The following is a 19,082-nucleotide window of genomic DNA, read 5'->3' on the forward strand; positions in this document are numbered from 1 at the left end:
TTTTTTTTTTTTTTTTTTTACAGGTTTGTGATCACTAAAAATCCAAATGAAATTGTGTTCACTTAAATGAGCATTGTGCAATAAATGCAATTATCATTCAGAGCATTAGAAGTCATTGTTGGGACCTAGGGATTAAAAAAAAAAATTTTGTTTAATTTAGGGAAAATACCTTTTTTTGGGGGGGTGGGTTCCAGCAACAGATCACATTCTAGCAGTAATCTATTGAAGCTCTAGCAGTAATCTAGGTTGCAGCTCTGTACTAAAATAAAGTGCTAAAATAAATAAAAAAATAAAATAAAATATGACGTCACTACACTCTGATGTAAACACAGTATAGAAGTGTAGTGTAGATTTACTTTGATCTGCTTACAAATGTTCCTGTTCTTAGTGCTGGATAGTGACTATCACTGACAGCCATTGTTACCAGCCTGAACCTCAGCTGCTGTCTCATTGCCATTTTAAAATGGCACCTGGGACTTAAGTGGTTAAAACCTACCTAGCACTAAAAAAAAAAACCCCGCTCATTTCATACTACCCCTTACCCCCAACTTAATTTTCTGCATTATACCTATTATGAAGGGAATTTATCAAAATCTGGAGTAGATGTGCATGGCAACCAATCGGCATCTCTCCCTCATTTTCAAATATTAACTGAACAAAGAAGCTGATTGGTTGCCATGCACAACTGCTCCAGATTTTGACTGCTCCAGTTTTGATAAATTCCCCCAATGTATTTCTACTTTAAGCCCCAGCTACCACCTGTGGAGCCTAGATGAGAGTAACGTCATGATGCTCCTGAATTTGGCAACGCTAAGAATCCTAAACCTTGTGAGAAGATGCTCCTGCACTATGCTGGAGCATCTTCTCGACGGATTTGTGATACTCGCCATTGCTGGAAGGATTGCAACATCACCCTCTCCTGTGCCGAAATCAGGTAAAAGGTAAGTACATTTTCTTTTTTTCACAGAAACTTTATTCATTTATGTATTTATTTTTACATATCTAATGCCACAATTTTAGATGGGAGTATAGGGAAGCATTTAATAAGCGGAACCTTGCGTTTCAGTGGATGGTCCTCTTTTAAGTTGGGTATAATTTGAAGTGGATAACAAGCCATACGTTGCCTTTTTTTTAATTGCACCAGTGGGTGACTAAGATTGTTTTTTTTGTGTTGTTCCAGGGATGTTTGTATTCAGCAAGATAAAAGGACTTACCTGACTGTGGTCTACTTTGGTGAGGCAGGTCTATCGGAAGTTCAGGAAATCCTTAAAACTGTAGAGAAGTAAGTTAAATCTGTATGGTCAGTAAATCATTTTAACTTATGGAGGGCAACATAAAGTATAATTTAGCACAATTTAGACAATCTGACATTTAAGGATACTAATGATTCTCCCTTACTACGTAAAATTATTAGTATTATACATGATTTATATAGCACCAACAGTGTGGGCATCACTTTACAATATAAGGAAAACATTACAATCGCAATACAATTCAAGACAAGATGGTAAGGACACCAGACAATGCGGTGCCACCTGTCAATCTGTTCCTTACTCTGCAGAATTGCATTTTTGCTTTTAGTTTTTTTATGTATTTAATTTTTTGTTACATCGTGGAAGATTTCCATGTGTGTGTGTTTGTGTGTTCCTGTCTGTTTTTTTTTTTTATTTGGTGAATATACCCTGCATCCACGTGGACCTGTGAGGTAGCACAGTGTAGAAATGAGCTGATCTCTGTTGTGTCATCTGTTTCCATATGAATAAATTCTGCAGATGCGTCCTCTGTTTGTCCAACCCTCCCCTGTAGCTGTACCCCTTCTCCCGCTACCATCCCTTGTGTTCGTGCTGTTTCTTGTGATCCTGTGATGATGTGAACCATCAGTGCTAAATGACTTTGTGTGTTTATGGGAAAGGTCAATGAATACTTTTCCTGGGTCACTATAGCTAAAACAAAAACAATCCAAACGTTGTATTATACGAAAGACTTTCACACCTGAGTATGTTAAAGTCTGCAGTACATTGACAGATATTTGACATTCCATGCAGCTTTCAGTTCATTTAGCTGCCTTGTTAGGAACACAAACATGTGTAAAAAAAAAAGACAGTTTGCTTCCTTTTGTGTGTAATTAGGACCGGAAGACAGATGTCTTACAACAGGGGTAGGCAACTGTGGCACAAGAGCTGTTGTGAACCTGCAAATCCTATCATGTCTCTGCCTCTGGGAGTCATGGCTGTTAGTCTTGCAATGCCTCATGGGACTTGTAGTTTTCCCACAGCTGGAGTGGCAAGGTTGCCTACCCCTACCCCATAGTTAGGAAAATAAAAAGATTTACCTGCAGTGGGCCAATAATACTCGCGTGTCTCTAAATCTGAACAGTTGCCTCATAGTCTATGCAAAGAAAGATTGAGGAGGGAACACAGAGCACTTGCTCAGCTTTGTTTCATGGATACGTCAACAATACATGTTCATGTAATTTTGTTTGCTTTATAACACCTTCTTGATCAAACCTTGTTCAGAAAGTAAAATCATAGGGGATGTGTCTCATTTTCTAAAAGCCACACTTCGCTTTTCTAACACTAAAGCTGGCCAAGCACTGCTCAAATTTAGCTGATTTCTGCCCAATTGAGCCAAATTCAAGCTGTGGTTGGCCCTATCAGCATCACCTGACACTCAACAGAAGTCCAATTTTTAATTCAGTATTTGTCAAAGGGGCTGGATGGAAAATGTTGGCCTAATTGTATCCAATCGGATGCAGTCACTGTTCGGCTATAATACAATAGCCAGCAGGGGAGATAGCTTTATCCATGCTGTTTATCAGTCAGACACAAAAGCTACAACAGTCTTTTGGCTATACATACAATTTTCTTTGGCAGATGATATTTTATTGTTGCTATTAATCCTTGCAGCTTAAAATCTAAAAATAAGTCTTTCTAAATTCCCCCTACCATTTTTTTTGTACCAGAAGGAAACCAGAGACCCTGTTAGAAAAACCAAACAAACAGAACAGACATTTAATCTGCACCTTTTTTTTAGTGCAATCAGGGGCGTATCTGCCTCAAGGTAAACAAGGCGTTTGCCTTGAGCTGCATTTTCCAGGGGGGTGGTAAAAATGTCACCCCGAAAACATTCAGGCAAGCCGGGCTGCACAGAATTCGGCAGCCTTGGTTGCCTAGTCGAGTAGGAGGAGGAGCAGCATGGGGGTGGCAGGTCCGGATGGTCAGTTGCAAGCCTTTAGCCAATTGGGGCTTCACAAGGCGCATTGCCTTGTGGGGTGTTCAGCAGTCGAACAGACCATCGAATGCCCTTATAGTTTGTGTGTTCGGCGAACACACGAGCTAGCGATGTACGGGACGAACTCACGGTCGACTCGAACATCCAGCCCAACCCTACCCCAAACCAAAATACACCGCTGAGCACAATGGGTTTGATTAAACTATACCATTATCTGTAGTCATTGTCAGGACATTTAAAACCCAACTCTGGGTACAGCTGTTCTTTTTTGATCTTTCAACATTTACCATCCTCATGTGTTTACTACTTTAGGAGTTTTGTAAACTCTGCTGACTGCTCCTGTTCTATGCAATGGGTAGCTGCACTTCTGGTTCCCCGCTGCATCGTAACATTGCTGGTCTCCACTGAGAGCTACCGATATATACAACAGGAGACAAACTTATATCTCTCTGCCGATGTTGTGCCTCCACCCTCCATCACTCATGGACATGGTTCAGATGCAGCAGAATTATGGAAGTTCGTATCCTTTTGTATATATCTGTAGCTCTCAACTGACACCAGAGAGCTCTTGAAGTAATACAAAACAAAATAGAACATGAATGTGTAACTTAAAGGTCTAAAGAAACCCCATAAAAATAACAACTGTAGCTAGAGTTGGGATTTAATATCTGATAAGTTGCTTCCTTGCATCTTACCCTCTATATAGGGCAACCACTGCCAGCTCTGTGGGGGTTTCCAGCTAGCACTGCCAAGCTTGAGAGAAAGAAATGAGACCATTCATAGTCTACCACAAACTAAAGCCAGCGCATAACTGTGGAGAGAAAACTTTGTTTGAATATACTAGTGACTGCGGGGGTATGTGTGCTTTTAGAGCTGCACTGCTTTATGACTGACGTGACAACCCCAGTACTAATGCCCGGCCATTCTACCCTTTTGTACCACTGTGCTGTTACATTTTAAACCTTTCAAAAAGTGTTAAGGTTACTTACTAGCACAGTTTTTTTGTCGGGGGATCAGCAATCGCATTAACCAGCCATTGCATTAACCAGCCATCAAGGCCAATGGCATAACTAGATTGGAGTCATTGCATCTTATAGGTAAATTATAAAAATCCTTAAATCCTTTTTATTGTCTAACTATTCACTATTTCTTCCTAAACAAAACCTTGAAAATAAAAATCCTATATATTCAAATCTATCACATTAAAGCCCTATCTGTCCTAAGAAAAAGTGTGTGATAGGTTTGGGTAGATTGCAAAACCTAGAATATATAACATGCAGAACTGAGACATTGTCATAACAAAACAAAGATTCTGAGACTCAAGGGTGTTGTAAGGGAAAGGCCTGGGGACTTAATGATCCTCATGGTTAGCAAAGCTGCATATTTTTAGGCCCAGGTTTCTAGGTGTGGTAAACCGTACTGTTTTATGACATGTTGGTATGCACAACTATCGGTAGATAATCATGTCAATGACAGAAATTCACATCCTCATTCTTTTCCACGCCTTTTTAACTTTCACATTCTCCCTCTCACCTTTTACCTGCTTCAGATTCCTTTTTAGATAATAGCTGTACATGTCACTATACAGTAAGCTGTATCTTTATATATCTTTACACTTAAAGGAAACCTGTACTGAGAGATCTAGACACTCCAATTGTGAATCTTCTGAAAGTGCTTCTGATCCAGTGACTTCAATACTTTTAAGTTGCTGCCCCAATGAAACATAAATGCATGAAATCACAACTTCCGATTTGCAAAAATGCTATGTCAGTGGCTCAAAGTATTGAAACCACTGATTTACAATGACAGCAAGACAACATGCAATTTGAGAAGAAAAGGACAGCAATGGCATCCTCTATGTTTCCTTAGTAGCGGTGTCCTTTACCTACAGTCTGTTGGAGTAGATAAGTGTGTTTTTGACTGACTGAGCAAGGGTTAAGTTTAGCACTAGGGTAGGGGCAGACTTGTAGCCTAACACCCTGTTAGGGGTCTGGCTGGTTTTAAGGGCTCCATGAGGGTGCAAACATGATTTGTTAATAAAAGCAGGAGCACCTCGGCAGTATTTGTAGCTTGGATAGTTTTTTTGCTCCAACAGTTTCTATTTAATGATATAATTGGTAATAAATAAGATGAATTGGAATCAACATATTCTTGGTTCTCATCTCTATTGAATGCAGAATCTAATGTTTGAGCAAGGAAGATTGTTCTCACTGTATTTGACATATTATTCTGTTTTTGCAGTGACCAGGATTTCCATAATTACACATTAATTCCACTGAAGGAGGAGTTTAGCAGGGGGCGTGGCCTGGAAGTTGGCGCAAGGGCCTGGGACAAAGAGGATGTTCTGCTTTTCTTCTGTGACGTTGACATCTATTTCACTCCAGGGTTTCTGGAAACATGCAGACTAAGCGCAGAACCTGGTGAGTATACGCTGTTTTAGGGACTTCTACAACACACGTGAACAAAGTAAGGTAGAAGTAGTAAATGGCTGCATGAAATATATTGCCAGTCAGAGTTCCACTTTAATGCCCTCTGTAAATAAAGTCTCCAAAAACGTGACCCCCCGGGCAATTTTTTTAAGTGTACTGGCCATGTGGCTGGTGGGAACTGTCTAACCACAGCAGTTAGATTAGCACATTCAGTTAGATAAAATTGCACAGGTATTTTTCCACTAGCTAATGATGGTTATTAGTCTACATTATATATATTTTGTCCATTTCATTCTCCTCCATGGTGGCAATGTTCACCTGTTGCTGGCTGAAGAACTGAATGGAGACAACAACCTATTTTGATGAAGGCACTACAGACCTATACCACTAGGTGGCAGAGTCTGACCGATTAATAGAGTCTCCCCTCTCTATCCCTGGCATGGTAACCCTCCTGTGAATACAGTCATTGGTCTGTACAAGTCATACTGTTCCCTGCCCTTTTCTCACTGCAGGTTAATATAGACATCACATGCAGCTAACTAAACACAGTGATGAACATACCAGTACATTTCTAAAGAGATGCTATATATATTGGAACAGTCTAGAATGAATGCACACATCAGGACACACACCTTACTTCCTGGTGTGGATGCCAGCAATTAGATGGCCAGTACTAGCCCTTTTTAAACCAGCAGTATATGTTCATTTGCCCCTTGGTTGTGCGTGTCCAGAGTATGTGTAAATTGCTCATTAACCAGTCTCCAGTATGCACAATAACCCCTTGGTGGTCAGTCTCCAGAGCAGCTGTTCGGTAATCCAGAGGTTGCTATACTAGGGGTTTGAGCAGCAAGCAGATTGATCTGCAGCTTGATGGTGCCTGAATGCTTCTAGCGCCAAAGCTATTCCACTGGCCACCAATCTATAGGACCTCCTTTCCTTCCAGTCACTAATCTAAAGGGCCACTTTCCCACCAGTTGCTAATCTAAAGGGCCACCAAGGGCTACCTGCTCAATGCCCATTTTAGACCATGTACTTCATCCTACACCAGGGGTGGGGAACCTCTGGCCCTCCAGCTGTGGTGAAACTACAAATCCCGTTATGCAACTGTCTCTGGGAGTCGTGGCTGTGAGAATCTTGCAATGCCTCATGTGATTTGTAGTTTCACCACAGCTGGAGATTCCCTGGAGATTCCCACCCCTGTCCTACAGAGACCCTATGTTTTTCTGTTTTGTGTTCTAGCCCCTGAAAATGTTTGAGGTTTTTCCCATGTTACCTTGATATGAAGTAAAAAAATCAAGAATCTTGGACTCTACCACTATTGATGTGGCGCTCTCAATATTTTCTCAGCCAGTGTAAAGGGACACTACACTGCCCACATATATAAGGAGGCACCTCTCCCACTGCCCACCTTGGTAAGAGGACACTTAGAGGTGCCAAATACTCTAGGTATGTGCAATTTACTGATCACGATGGATCATAAGTTGTAGAAATCATCATTTTTGGCTGGCTTCTCTGTGACTCAAATGATTTCATGGTAAAAGGGTGAGAGAGGCTACTTCAGTGTATCAGTCTTTAATGTTTGTAAGATACTAAATTAACCGCAGGGGGGTTTCAAGTCAATTTTAAATGGAACCCCGTCTTTAGAGTTAAATTGACCTATAACTCCATTCAAGCACAACAATCATCATTGCTCTGCATTTCATTGCAAGTGATTTATGAATTGATTGAAAGAATCACTATCTTGATGTGTGTCTTGATTTTGTAGGTAAGAGAGTCTTCTACCCTGTTGTATTTAGTCTTTACAATCCTGCAATTGTGTATGCCAATCTAGACGCACTACCCTCCAAAGAGCAACAGCTGGTACGTATAGCACATCTCTTTTATTTTGACATTAAACATGTATAAATGATTGGATAGTGCTGTGAGTTTATCCATCTATGGGATTTCTAAATGGACCAGGATAGTGTGATATAAAATGAAATAAGGTATTCAGGCTCTTCATGGTACAGCAGTAAATTGTGTCAGAAAACCTGGCCCAGCAGCCCCTGACATACCACCTGCAGGCTACCAGTGGTAAATATCTTAACCAATAATACATATTCACCTTAAAAAAGGAAATGCACCTGTATACATTATTTCTTAGCCCTAAACCCAATACGTTTGCAATGTGGTACATTGATGACTTTAGAAATGGTGCAGTCTTTGAATAATCTGCCTGACTTTCTTTGCAATAAACTTACTTCTAGCTAACCTGAAAATCCCTGCAAATCACCTCTCATTGTATAGAGTGTTTCCCTAATCTGCATGGTCCATATCAGTTAGACCTCTGGCTGGGATCACATATGGGCTTTTCATGGCACTGATCTCATATGTACAATGTCATCTTCTCTCAAACAATGCTCAATGTGTGATGGGATTGCAGGGCTTCCTACTGACTTTCACAATGGCAGCGAGCGTCACATGATCAATGAGAAATCATTATAGTCCGGGGCCTCTAGGGAAAAAAAATGAGCATAAGTAAAGTAGCTGAATACACACATGAAATAACATATAAGGGAGCTGTATTGTCTGCCAAAGGATTCATATTTCTCCATCCAGTCCTGAGATTTTAAACAGCCCTGCCACACTGCACAGCCAGTCTGGTGAACTGCGATTTCTCTGGTTACCTCCCTTCCTTCCTGTGACTGGACAGTGATGGACCAGCAACAGGTTGATGAGGTCATCTCTCTGCTCTGCTTTAAGCACATTGCTTGTCAAGAGCAGCAACTGGTTGATGGGCTCCTCTCTCTGCCCTCCTCCTTTCAGCACGTTAGTTTTTAGGAGAAGCAACAAGTTGATGAGGTCATCTCTCTGCTCTCCTCCTTTCAGCACGCTAGTTTTTAGGAGAAGCAACAAGTTGAGAGGTCATCTCTCTGCTCTCCTCCTTTCAGCACGCTAGTTTTTAGGAGAAGCAACAAGTTGAGAGGTCATCTCTCTGCTCTCCTCCTTTCAGCACGCTAGTTTTTAGGAGAAGCAACAAGTTGAGAGGTCATCATTTCCTGTTGGCATGTTGCTTTTCAGCAGATTGCATTGCAGCAAATCTGATTGGCCGTTGGTGCTGCTCTTTTTTCTCCAGACAGGGCTGCTGTACAGGGGATTTTAAGTCAAATTCTGGTATATACTATAATTGCATTTAGGAATACAGTTTTAAAATGAACATATAACTGCATTCATGTGTTTTTTTTTATATATATCTGCCTTGAGTTCAGTTATAAAGGAAGAAAAAGTAATCCATGAGAAAATGTAAACCAGACACTACAAAACCAGAAGATGGTTTCTAGATATGTACTACTTGTAATATTCCTTGTCATTGCCTTAGGTTCATAAGAAGGACTCAGGCTTCTGGCGAGATTTTGGATTTGGCATGACTTGTCAGTATAAATCTGATTTCTTATCTATCGGTAAGTCATCAAGTCCTGTGAGTTCATTTTGTATCATCACATTATGTAAACAAATAGATTGTAAGCTCTCATGATCAGGCCCCTCCTAACCCTCTTGTCTTGTATTGTAACGGTACCGTCTCCCTTTATGTTGTAATGTGCTGTGCACACTGTTGGCTCCGCATAATATTGCCCACTATTGTAGATCTCTCTGTATTCAGTTCCACATTCAGGACACTTGCTGATTATTACTCCTTATTTGGCTCCATCTAGTGGGAAGACGGTGAAATAACACTGTTGCACTCGCTGTGCCTTTTCTTTGGACTTTTACAGGTGGCTTTGATTTGGAAGTCAGAGGCTGGGGAGGAGAAGATGTCCATTTGTACAGGAAATACCTCCACGGAGATTTGGTTGTGGTGCGAACCCCAGTACCGGGCCTGTTTCATCTCTGGCATGAGAAGCATTGTGTGGATGAACTGACTCCAGAGCAGTATCGCATGTGCATCCAGTCTAAGGCCATGAACGAAGCCTCTCACCCGCACCTCGGCATGTTGGTATTCCGGGAGGAAATTGAGGCTCACTTGCGCAAGCAAGCCTTCAGGACAAATAATGAGTCGGAGGCATGAACCATCAAGTGTCACATGGAACCGTAAAAAGCCCTAAAAGCTGGTATTAAATAGTCAGTTGAGCCTGAATGGCTAATAGGGTAGAATATTATGGATGCAGGACATCATCGCTAACATATAAAGCCCAGCATATCATGAGAGGGTTAAGGCAATGCTTTCAGTGCCATACTGTCTTTTGCAAAGGAGTCTGGGTAATTCTGGACAGGCGTCATATGGAGGACTTGTACTTTAATAATGCTTTGTGTGTCAGTCCAGCACAGAAAATAGTCAGATTAACATTATGTTTACGCTATCACGGTGAGGATATACATATCCAGCTGAGAAATGAATTCCCATGGCATAGATGAGCACAGCAAAGGGAACGCACAGGTACGTCTGGGCCCAGTAATGGACATTTTTTTTCTGTGCCTTACTACTGCAGAGGGAGCGCCCATATGATCACTGCAGGCGAAGGAGAATATGTACATAGATTTTGTTTTTGTTTTTTTAACTTTTGTTACGTTCTATTTGGTACGTTCTATTTGGAATGTTGTTTTGCTCTCTATTTTTCACTTTGATTGTCACAAGCGTTCAGAAGGAATGTTGTTAAACTGTTAAGCACATCCTTTACACTATGGCTGAAGAATTCCATTATATCCGCCAGTAATGTGAATCATTTGTGTTGGTGCACGTTGGCAGGTCACAGATTAAGCACAATAATTTTGTTATATCGCCTCAATTGCCACAGGAGAGGGTGACATTGTACAGCAATAAGCTAATCAGTGGCAGGTTCATGGAAAATAAATAGTATGACTGAAATGCAAATATATCCTGTTGTCCTATAAAAGGGGTCAGGAAGCTGCTATAAGCTGGCAGGCTGCTTCTACAGCAGGCTAAAGACTTGTTAAAGGTACGCTCCAGGCAGAACTGAAAATGAAGCTTCACTTTCTCATCCAGGCATTGTACGACAGAAGCAGTCCCTCACTACTCCTTCTGTAGGCAATCTGATCCAGAAATGCGCCTGCTTGTGATACTCGAACATGCTCTGCAAGCTCCTCATGGCCTCTAACATACAATTAAAAAAATAGCAATACCTAGAAGTAGCCACCAGTCAGATTTAAACCTACTATGGAAGTTTGCTCCTTGCACCAGAAGAAGTTGCAGAGACTCTTGCTGCCCTCCTGCTGACCATATGAGCAGCTCTCTGGAATGTGGATGCAAGCGATTATAGAGAGAGGCTATAAGGGGAATGACGGGTTATAGCACTGTGCAGTGTTCATTAATAACTCACTGACTGCTTTTAACTGTCATCTGTATTTGCTCTTCAAAGGGTCATTCCATAAAAAAAATGCAAGTTTCAGCTCTGGTGGCAGACATATCTGTTTTGGTTGGACTAACTCTTTAATGTCTATGTTAAAGCATTACCTTAGATCCAGTAAAAAGGCGTATTACTTTAGAGCGTAACGTTTAGAAAACCCGTTATTTTGTAGTACATAGCTTAGGGGTCTATTTAATTTGCATATCTTATTTGTCCAGTGAAGCTGCATGTGTATTCATTCTGTGTCCGTTAATCGGCTGTTGTGAGAATGGGGCAAAAGTGAATGTTCATAGGACTATCTCTTCTCTTCTGGTCTAATATTCTCCAATGAGTATATTCCTACAAAACAGAGTGAATGGGGGAAAAAAGTGCATCATGGCCACCAGATGGAAACGACACTATAAATGTAACCATTGTATCCCTGTAGTATCAATGGTTACATTTATATGTTCTCTCCAGCGTTCTCTTGAATTGTATCTCACTACTAACCTGTATTTATTTCCTATAATCCCCAGCGCCATCCTCAAACCATAATGTGGTATTTTCCCCATTGACGCTGTTCTTTATGAATTAATCTACTGACGAACATTCACCCAGAAGAGAATATACAATAAGAACATTTGTTTTTGCCCCATTAACGCGCACAGAACTAATGTACATAAAGTTTCACTGGAGGGATAAACTATGCAATTTTTTTAAATAAAGAGACCCCATAGTGTAGCTGTCCCTATGAATATAGAGAGCATCATCCACCCTTACTGACACACCAAGTCCTGACAGACGCATTGATTATGTAGGTTGTGTTAACAATTCGGAATTTAATACAATTCCTGGTGGCGCATCTTTGCATGATAACTATGAGTTATCATGCAAAGCTGCAGTTACAGGAGCACAGGGAAAGGCTGATCACCCTTCACTCTATTCCACTGCAGTGTTGTCAATGTAGACGCATGTAAATGTGGACCAATCGCTTCACTACTGCTCTTATTTTCTAAAGCCTTATAAGCAGAAATGAGAACAGGATCTGAAGAAAAACATGTTTCTAGGAGACAACTAAGCCCCCTGTACAAAGATCCTGTGTGGTTGGCTAACTGCTAACTGATGATCACTTTGGGCCTGAGGAATATACTGTATGCAACACTTTAATAGACACATGTAGGGACTGATCTTCCTTAGGCACTGTGCCGAGGACACACAAATGGGGTCCCAAAAGGTGGGAAAAACTTATCGAGCTTGTTCAAACCATGTCTATTGAGCTGCATTTTTCTACACACCACCACCCAAGTAAATTGTGAACAGGTCACATGGAAAACGTGTATTGTATGTGCCCTGTTCACACCATACATGCATGGTGGTATGCAGAAAAACACAGCTCAATGGACATGGTGTGAACAATAAAGTGGTTCATTTGAAGCTCTTGAGCCTTTCGGTGAGTCATCATTATAGCCAAATTGGCATTTGCGTGGAGCCCACAATAGTAGACAATTTATGTCACAATGTCCATCATAGCCCCCTTCTGTAGAGGGACATACATACAGCCCAGTGCAGACCTCACAGGGACCTTCCATACTGGACCATGACAGTCCACCAATACGTACCAAGACAGTTCCGGTCCTTATGTTCTCACAGTTTCCCACCTTCGAGTGCACACACCAGGCTTTATGTAAAAGATCAGCTCTGAAGAAGGAAAGCCTGCTATGGACCAAGTCTTGGAGGTGATTTGAGGCATGCACCTCCTTATTTCCACAAAGGCTAGAAGAATGTTCCTGACCTGTTCTTGAACATTGCTAGGGGTGGCAGCAGTGCTGAAGTATGAACACTTGACCTGGTTATGTATGCAGGTATCTGCAGATCAAGATGATCTGTGACACTTTGTAGCCCCTTTTGATCCCAGGCTGTACATAGGCCCTTGAGGGGTTTATTTACATAGGGAGGTTGGGGCCCCTACATTCATGTCATGGAATGGAAAGGTCAGGCAGATCTGTAACCAGTATTGATCTAGTTTCTTAGATTTAGGAGCCCATTTCATGTATGAATGCAATTGTTAGTATTTAAACACTTCGGTTAGAATGATGTATTTATTTAAAGCTATCGTTTCAGTCACTTTCAGAATATAAAATAAGTGTTGCCGATGCTGCCCGCTATTGCCTTTGTTAAATCTTGAGTCATTGATGTACGTTTTGTTCACTTTAAGTTTGAAAAACTTAAAGTAAAAATAAAATTTTAAGTGTATTTCCACTTTTGCAGCCACATTGGGATAACACCTGTTTTTAGATGTGTTACATGTTCTCATTCACATAGCAAAATAAAAAAAATATTTAAAAATTGCTTTTTACCTTTTTTATAAATATTCTTTACTAAAACCCCAGGACTGAAAACCCCCTACTTGCTTCTCCCTCGCTATGCAATGTTTGAGGGGGCAGCAGAGTTGTTTTGCCATAAATAACTGTCTGTACTGTACTGTCAGATTTCATTTTTGGTTGTTGATGTTGATCATCTAGATGTGCAGGACTGTCTGTTCTAATAAAGGGTTAAAGATCTCAAGACGATATATGTTAATGCACTGTATTTCAGTCTTGTCCCTTATCTGCAGCATGCCATCTATTATAACCACTTGAAGAAGCTGCCTGTAGAGTCCTTTTGTATAATCATGCTCCAAACAGTAAAATGGTAAGAAATGTAACAATACAGATATCTATATCTAGATATAGATATCTATCTATATATAGATAGATAGCTATATTTTAGGTATGCTGTGTGAATGGGAACCCAAAACAAAACACATAGTGGAGGGGTTTATCAAATTTGACTGCAAAAGTGGAAATACCCTTTAAGTGCTAAGCCCTGCCTAGCCTTCTTCAAAATGAATGCTCCTATTGGCTACTGGGGTGTCCTTGCTGGACAGGGCCCTGTAGGCTGGGAAGTCTGGTCCTTGCTAACAAGCAAACTTTACATTTTAACAGGAGCAAATAAGATTGTTATTGCTGAACTAAGGTAATATCATGAGATTGTTGTATCTGCTCTTAGGCAAGGCTTCGTTTCAGATATTTGAAAATCAATTTAATAAAAAAAACAAGCATGTCATGAAAATAAACTCCAGTAAGTAATAGCAGAAAGGACGTTATGGGTTGATTGAATTTGACTTTATTAGATAATACGTTTTATAGGCTAATTTTATAAAACTTTTTTAAAGCTGAACTCCGGGCACAAAAACCTTCAGAGAAATATTTTCATTAGCTAGAGGATATAAATCCACTTTCTGCGGACCAAATGCAATTGCAAAGCCAATTTTTACTTTCTAAAAGTAGCAGTAACACTGTGACTGTGCATAGCCTGTGCAGAGAGCAGAATGTGATAGGGACTCAGCAGGCCCCACACACAATGGGGCGGGGATACAAGACCAGTCACCCTGCCCAAGGAGAGAGAGCAGCAGTAACTGGTCTTTAATACAGGAAGCTCCTGCACAAAGGCAAGGTTTCATGCTGGAGTCCAGGGAGAAATACACAAAGCACAGCAAGATTCAAGTATAGAATCCACATCCCTCTTGTAGCATAGACAATATTTGCTTCAACCAGAATTCAGCTGTAATATATGCAGGGCATGCTCTTGACACGGGATTCCCAGAGAACTGAGATTTCATAGACTAATCACAGCAGTGATCAACTGTGGCTCGGCTTAGGACCAGCCAGGGAAGTATTGTGTTCTGGACAGCGGGAGGGTGTAAAAGAGTTTAGGGTTCAGGTCCCTACATCAAAGACTGCATTTATTTCAGTGACAAGTTGGCTTCAACTCTAACCAGCTCTGCTTATAGCACAAGAGTCGGCTGGCTAAACTGTTCGGAGAAAAAATAAGATTTCAGTTTTAAGCAGAACAGATGAGATTGATTTCAGTCCTTAAAGCAGCAGTGGGGTTGCACACAAACAAGTTGTATACGTAGGGTAGAATGATTTCTCTGTGACATTTACTTTTATACCCAGAAAGGACGGATTAAAAGGACAAACCATTTTTAATAACAAAGACTGGAAACAGATGAAGGAATAATTTTGTATCTAGTTATGTATATTTTTCCTGGAATCCACCAATCACAAGTCATTTTAACATTTACCAAAGAGCTTCTGCTTTTTAGTAAAATGATGTAGGAAAACCGCAGACAAGACTAGACTTGACTTTGTCGCCATGAGTAACTGAAGCAATGAAACAAGTTTTTTTTTTTTTGCTATGGACGCTGTTTTGATTATATTTCTATGTTCTGCTGTTTACGGTATTTGGTGGACTGAAGTCCCAACATTTCACATACAATGTTTTGTCTACTTCTGACCCAGTAGTATTACAGTTTATATAAACCGTTTGAAATTTATGGCGTTTGTCTTTGTTTTTCACCCTAATGTGGTCTTTTATTTAATAGGATTGTTGAAATTAAATTTTTAATATGTTGCTAAAAGGAGCACTTTTCTTCCCCGCCCCCAACTCTGACCTAACCAATTCCAGCCTCCCTCTCCACTAACTTACAGAGATCCAACGGGCACAGTTCCCCTATTGTTCAAATCAGTGCTGTAATACTCCCTCTGCTGGCTGCACATGCACATTACAGCCCCATAGACGTCTATGGGGCCATCTCCCAACAGGGAGAAGGGTGCAGCCAGGAGCGGGAGACTTGCAGCAGTACTCCCAAGTACAGATCTGGTGAGCGGAGGGTGGCAATGTTTAGGTTGGGGTGGGGCGTAAACAGAATAAGTGCACTTTGTCTAAAAGTGCACTTATCCCTTAAATGTTGATTTTATGACTAGGGGTACACAGTACAGGAGAGCGAAGGACACTTATCCCAGGTAAGATCTACAGATCAACAACGGATGGCAAAGGGCATTTTTATAGCCTGAAATTAAACATATGAGTTGAGAGGATGTACCTTATAATAATTTACATGATAATTCTGAAACTTTTAAAAGATATGGTATGAATCTGAAATGCTGCAGCATTTGAAAATTACTTAATGATTTCAAAATCATACAGCAGACGCTGGCAGGGTGCCAAATGAAAGACAAGACCATTTTGAAGCAAGTCTGTATTTATTTATGCAAGCACATTAGGTCAAACACAGAACACCCTGCTTCACAGTACAGCTGGGATTGAACGAGCTGGTGGCAATAGAACAAAAATACCCAAATAATACAATCATGGAATATTTCCAACTGAAAGGGAGAGTATGTTGTGGAAAAACAGATTTACATGAACTTTAGTACTGTGGAATAGAAGCAGAGGGATAACTGCAAGGCTGAGACTCCCTCTGACTGAGGCTGACAGACCATCCTCCTTTTATATCACATGCACTTTCCTCATGAAAGAATTCCCTTTCATACAATGTCTTTCTTTAGAGAATTGGGCCATTGGATGTGTGTAAGGTTTTCCGGCCTTGTAAGTGCAGTGACTGATTTAAATGTGATTGGCCATTGTAGTAAGGATGGCACTGACTGGTAACTGATGGTAGATATTCATTTTAGAAAACCAGTTACTGACGGTTCGATCACAGAGATGGCGAGTGTGTTGTGCGCCATAAGCTTCAGCCCAGGTTCACTGAAACTAAATGTGCCTTTCAGATCATGTCAATAATGGCTTCTAATCAGGGCATTAAAGGGACACATAGAACAAGATTTTTTAATATTTGCAGACTGGCAGACTTAGCACAATGCTCATCTGTCGGCCATAGTTGGAGAGATTATTCTGTGTCTTACTTATTGAAGTGCTTCATTCCAAACTATTTCATAAGGACTTTATAGCACCCCTTTTAATTATGCTTCCATTGCCTTCTACTGAGAGGTTTCTCAGGGCTAAAGTGCATTCAATTGTTCATGATCAATCATATTGTTTGTTAAAGGAGAACTATGAGATGAGTGATTTCCACTCACCTCATAGTTCTAGCCGACCTGTGACAATGAGACTGTCACAGGTCGGCTCAGTAGATCGGGAGGTGAACGAACACATACCAGGTTCGCTCACCTCTTGATCCTGTCACGGCTCTCTGCCGTGACAGGGGGAGGGGCTGGATTCCCCGCTCCGATCTGCCAGCGCTGACTGGCGGAACGGATGGGGGAGGGGGCGGGTACAGCTTTCTCTGCCTCTAGATAGGCAGAGCCAGCTGTCACTCACGCAGCTGGGCGGATCCCTTCATCTAAGTCGGGATCCGCTCCAGGTGCGGCGTCTCAGTATACCGCGAGCTGTAGCTCGCGGTATACTGAGCTTAGGGTAACGGGAGGGCGCTAGTTTGTGTCCTCCCGTTACACCAAGGAGAACTATGGGGAAAAACACTGACCCCATAGTTCTCCTTTAAGCTCCAGTGAGAGGTGACCACATATAATAGATGGCAGGTAGGCTTTACCACCTGAAGACCTCCATATACAGATAAACACTGCCTGCCTGACCCAAAAAAAAAAAGTCACACACAATATTTTGTCGAAGTGCCTTTAGCTTTGATTGGCACGCATTCCCTGTGACATCATTTCCATAAGCGTATGCAGTATCACAACATTTATTTCCGTCCGTTAATTTTTCACCAAGATGTTGTAGTGATGATGGGAGAGTAGGACCACTGCGTAAAGTCTTCTCCACCAAAGATTTTCAATGGGGTTAAGGTCTGGACTCTGTGGTGGCCAATCCATGTGTGTAAATCATGTCTCATGCTCCCTGAACCACTCTTTCACAATTTGAGCTCCATGAATCCTGGTGTTGTCATCTTGGAATATGTCCGAGCCATCAGGGGAAAAAAAAAAAATCCATTGATGGAAAAACCTGCTCATTCAGTATATTCAGGTAGGAAGCTGACCTCATTTTTGGGGACATAACATTGCCGTACCTAGATCTATTATCCAGTGGAAGGCTCTGACCTATTTGCTTAGCTAATCCAAGTGGTGACTTTTTTTTCCACCAGGCAGTGTGTGTATACAGCTGACTATATACAGTCTGGGTAATCACCTCTTGGGAGTCGGCTGTACCACCCAGACATGGGTGCCTGATCCTGCCCACTAGAAGGCCTTGTAGGCTAGATTTTCATCCAACAATATCATACTTTTTGTGGTACTAACATTTTTGTAGATGATTGCTACTGCTAGATATACATATTAAGGTCAGTGTGTACATTAACCATCTACTGACTGGAATTACCTCTACAGGAACCAAACATTTGCCAAGATGTTTTATATGTTCATTGTGCCTGATAGTTCTTAAGCAGGTTCTTTTTATGTATTCGCCAGCTGCAAATAGTAAAGCTTTGAAATGATGGCCACATATCATCTACTGGATCCCTTGTTTTATTTTCTGTGCGATAAAAGGAGACATTGGGGTTGATTTACTAAAGGCAAAATAGGCTGTTCACTTTGCACTGGAGTTTTCCCTTAGCTTAGTAAATGTGGTAAAAATTCACTGTGCAAATAATACAAATCGCAGCCTATTTGCCTCCATAATACAGGGGTAGCCAAACTCCAGCACTGCAGCTGTTCTGATACTACAAATCCCATCATGCATCTGCCTCTGAAAGTCATGCCTGTGACTCAGAGTCCTGCAACGCCTTGTAGCTCAACAACAGCTGGTGGGCCAAAGTTTGGATACCCCTGTCCTAGTATATGTACACCTGCATGTAAACACCAATTCAGTATTCTCCCCAGTAGAAGGCGCACTTGCAAATAGTGTATAAGACAAAGAAATCTACTTGGAAAAGTGTTTCCATTAGTGTGAGTGTCACATAAAAGGCACCTTGACTGCGTCTAAGAGCAGGCAGTGAAACAAGTCTTCCGGCGACTTTCACTGACTCGTCATTCCGAATCAATTTACAGATTGTTAAAGGAGAGAGTCAAAAAAGGCAAAGTAACATTTTCTGATAATTGAGGGTCTGTACTGCTCTCTAGGTGGTGTGGCATGACTTCTTACTACTGTAGGATAGCAGCAAATGGTCTTCACATGGACAGAGAGTGGATAGAAGATCTGTCTGGGCCCATGAAAAACCATTGTTTAGAAACAGCCATCAATTAGCTAGGGCCCTGCCCTTGTGTGTAATTGTAATATATATGGGGGGGGGGGGGGGGGGGGGGAC

General features: G+C 41.2%; 1 protein-coding gene across 2 annotated transcripts in view; it reads left to right on the forward strand.

Moving 5' to 3' along the window:
• The window catches only part of CSGALNACT2 (chondroitin sulfate N-acetylgalactosaminyltransferase 2), a 13,742-nt gene extending 3,575 nt beyond the window's left edge, over positions 1 to 10,167 (forward strand). Inside the window, exons 3-7 of one of the 2 annotated variants that reach the window (XM_018555928.1) lie at positions 1,181 to 1,282; positions 5,473 to 5,651; positions 7,426 to 7,520; positions 9,019 to 9,100; positions 9,413 to 10,167. In XM_018555928.1, the coding sequence (XP_018411430.1) occupies positions 1,181 to 1,282; positions 5,473 to 5,651; positions 7,426 to 7,520; positions 9,019 to 9,100; positions 9,413 to 9,705 (751 nt within the window). In that variant the 3' untranslated portion in view covers positions 9,706 to 10,167. Of the gene's footprint in view, positions 1 to 1,180; positions 1,283 to 5,472; positions 5,652 to 7,425; positions 7,521 to 9,018; positions 9,101 to 9,412 lie in introns of those variants that run through there. The other variant, XM_018555929.1, reaches the window with a different exon arrangement.
• The last annotated feature ends 8,915 nt before the right edge of the window (positions 10,168 to 19,082 follow it).

Source organism: Nanorana parkeri, unplaced genomic scaffold, assembly GCF_000935625.1.
Source record: "Nanorana parkeri isolate BGI_ZX_2015 unplaced genomic scaffold, ASM93562v1 scaffold218, whole genome shotgun sequence".
Taxonomy (NCBI): domain Eukaryota; kingdom Metazoa; phylum Chordata; class Amphibia; order Anura; family Dicroglossidae; genus Nanorana; species Nanorana parkeri.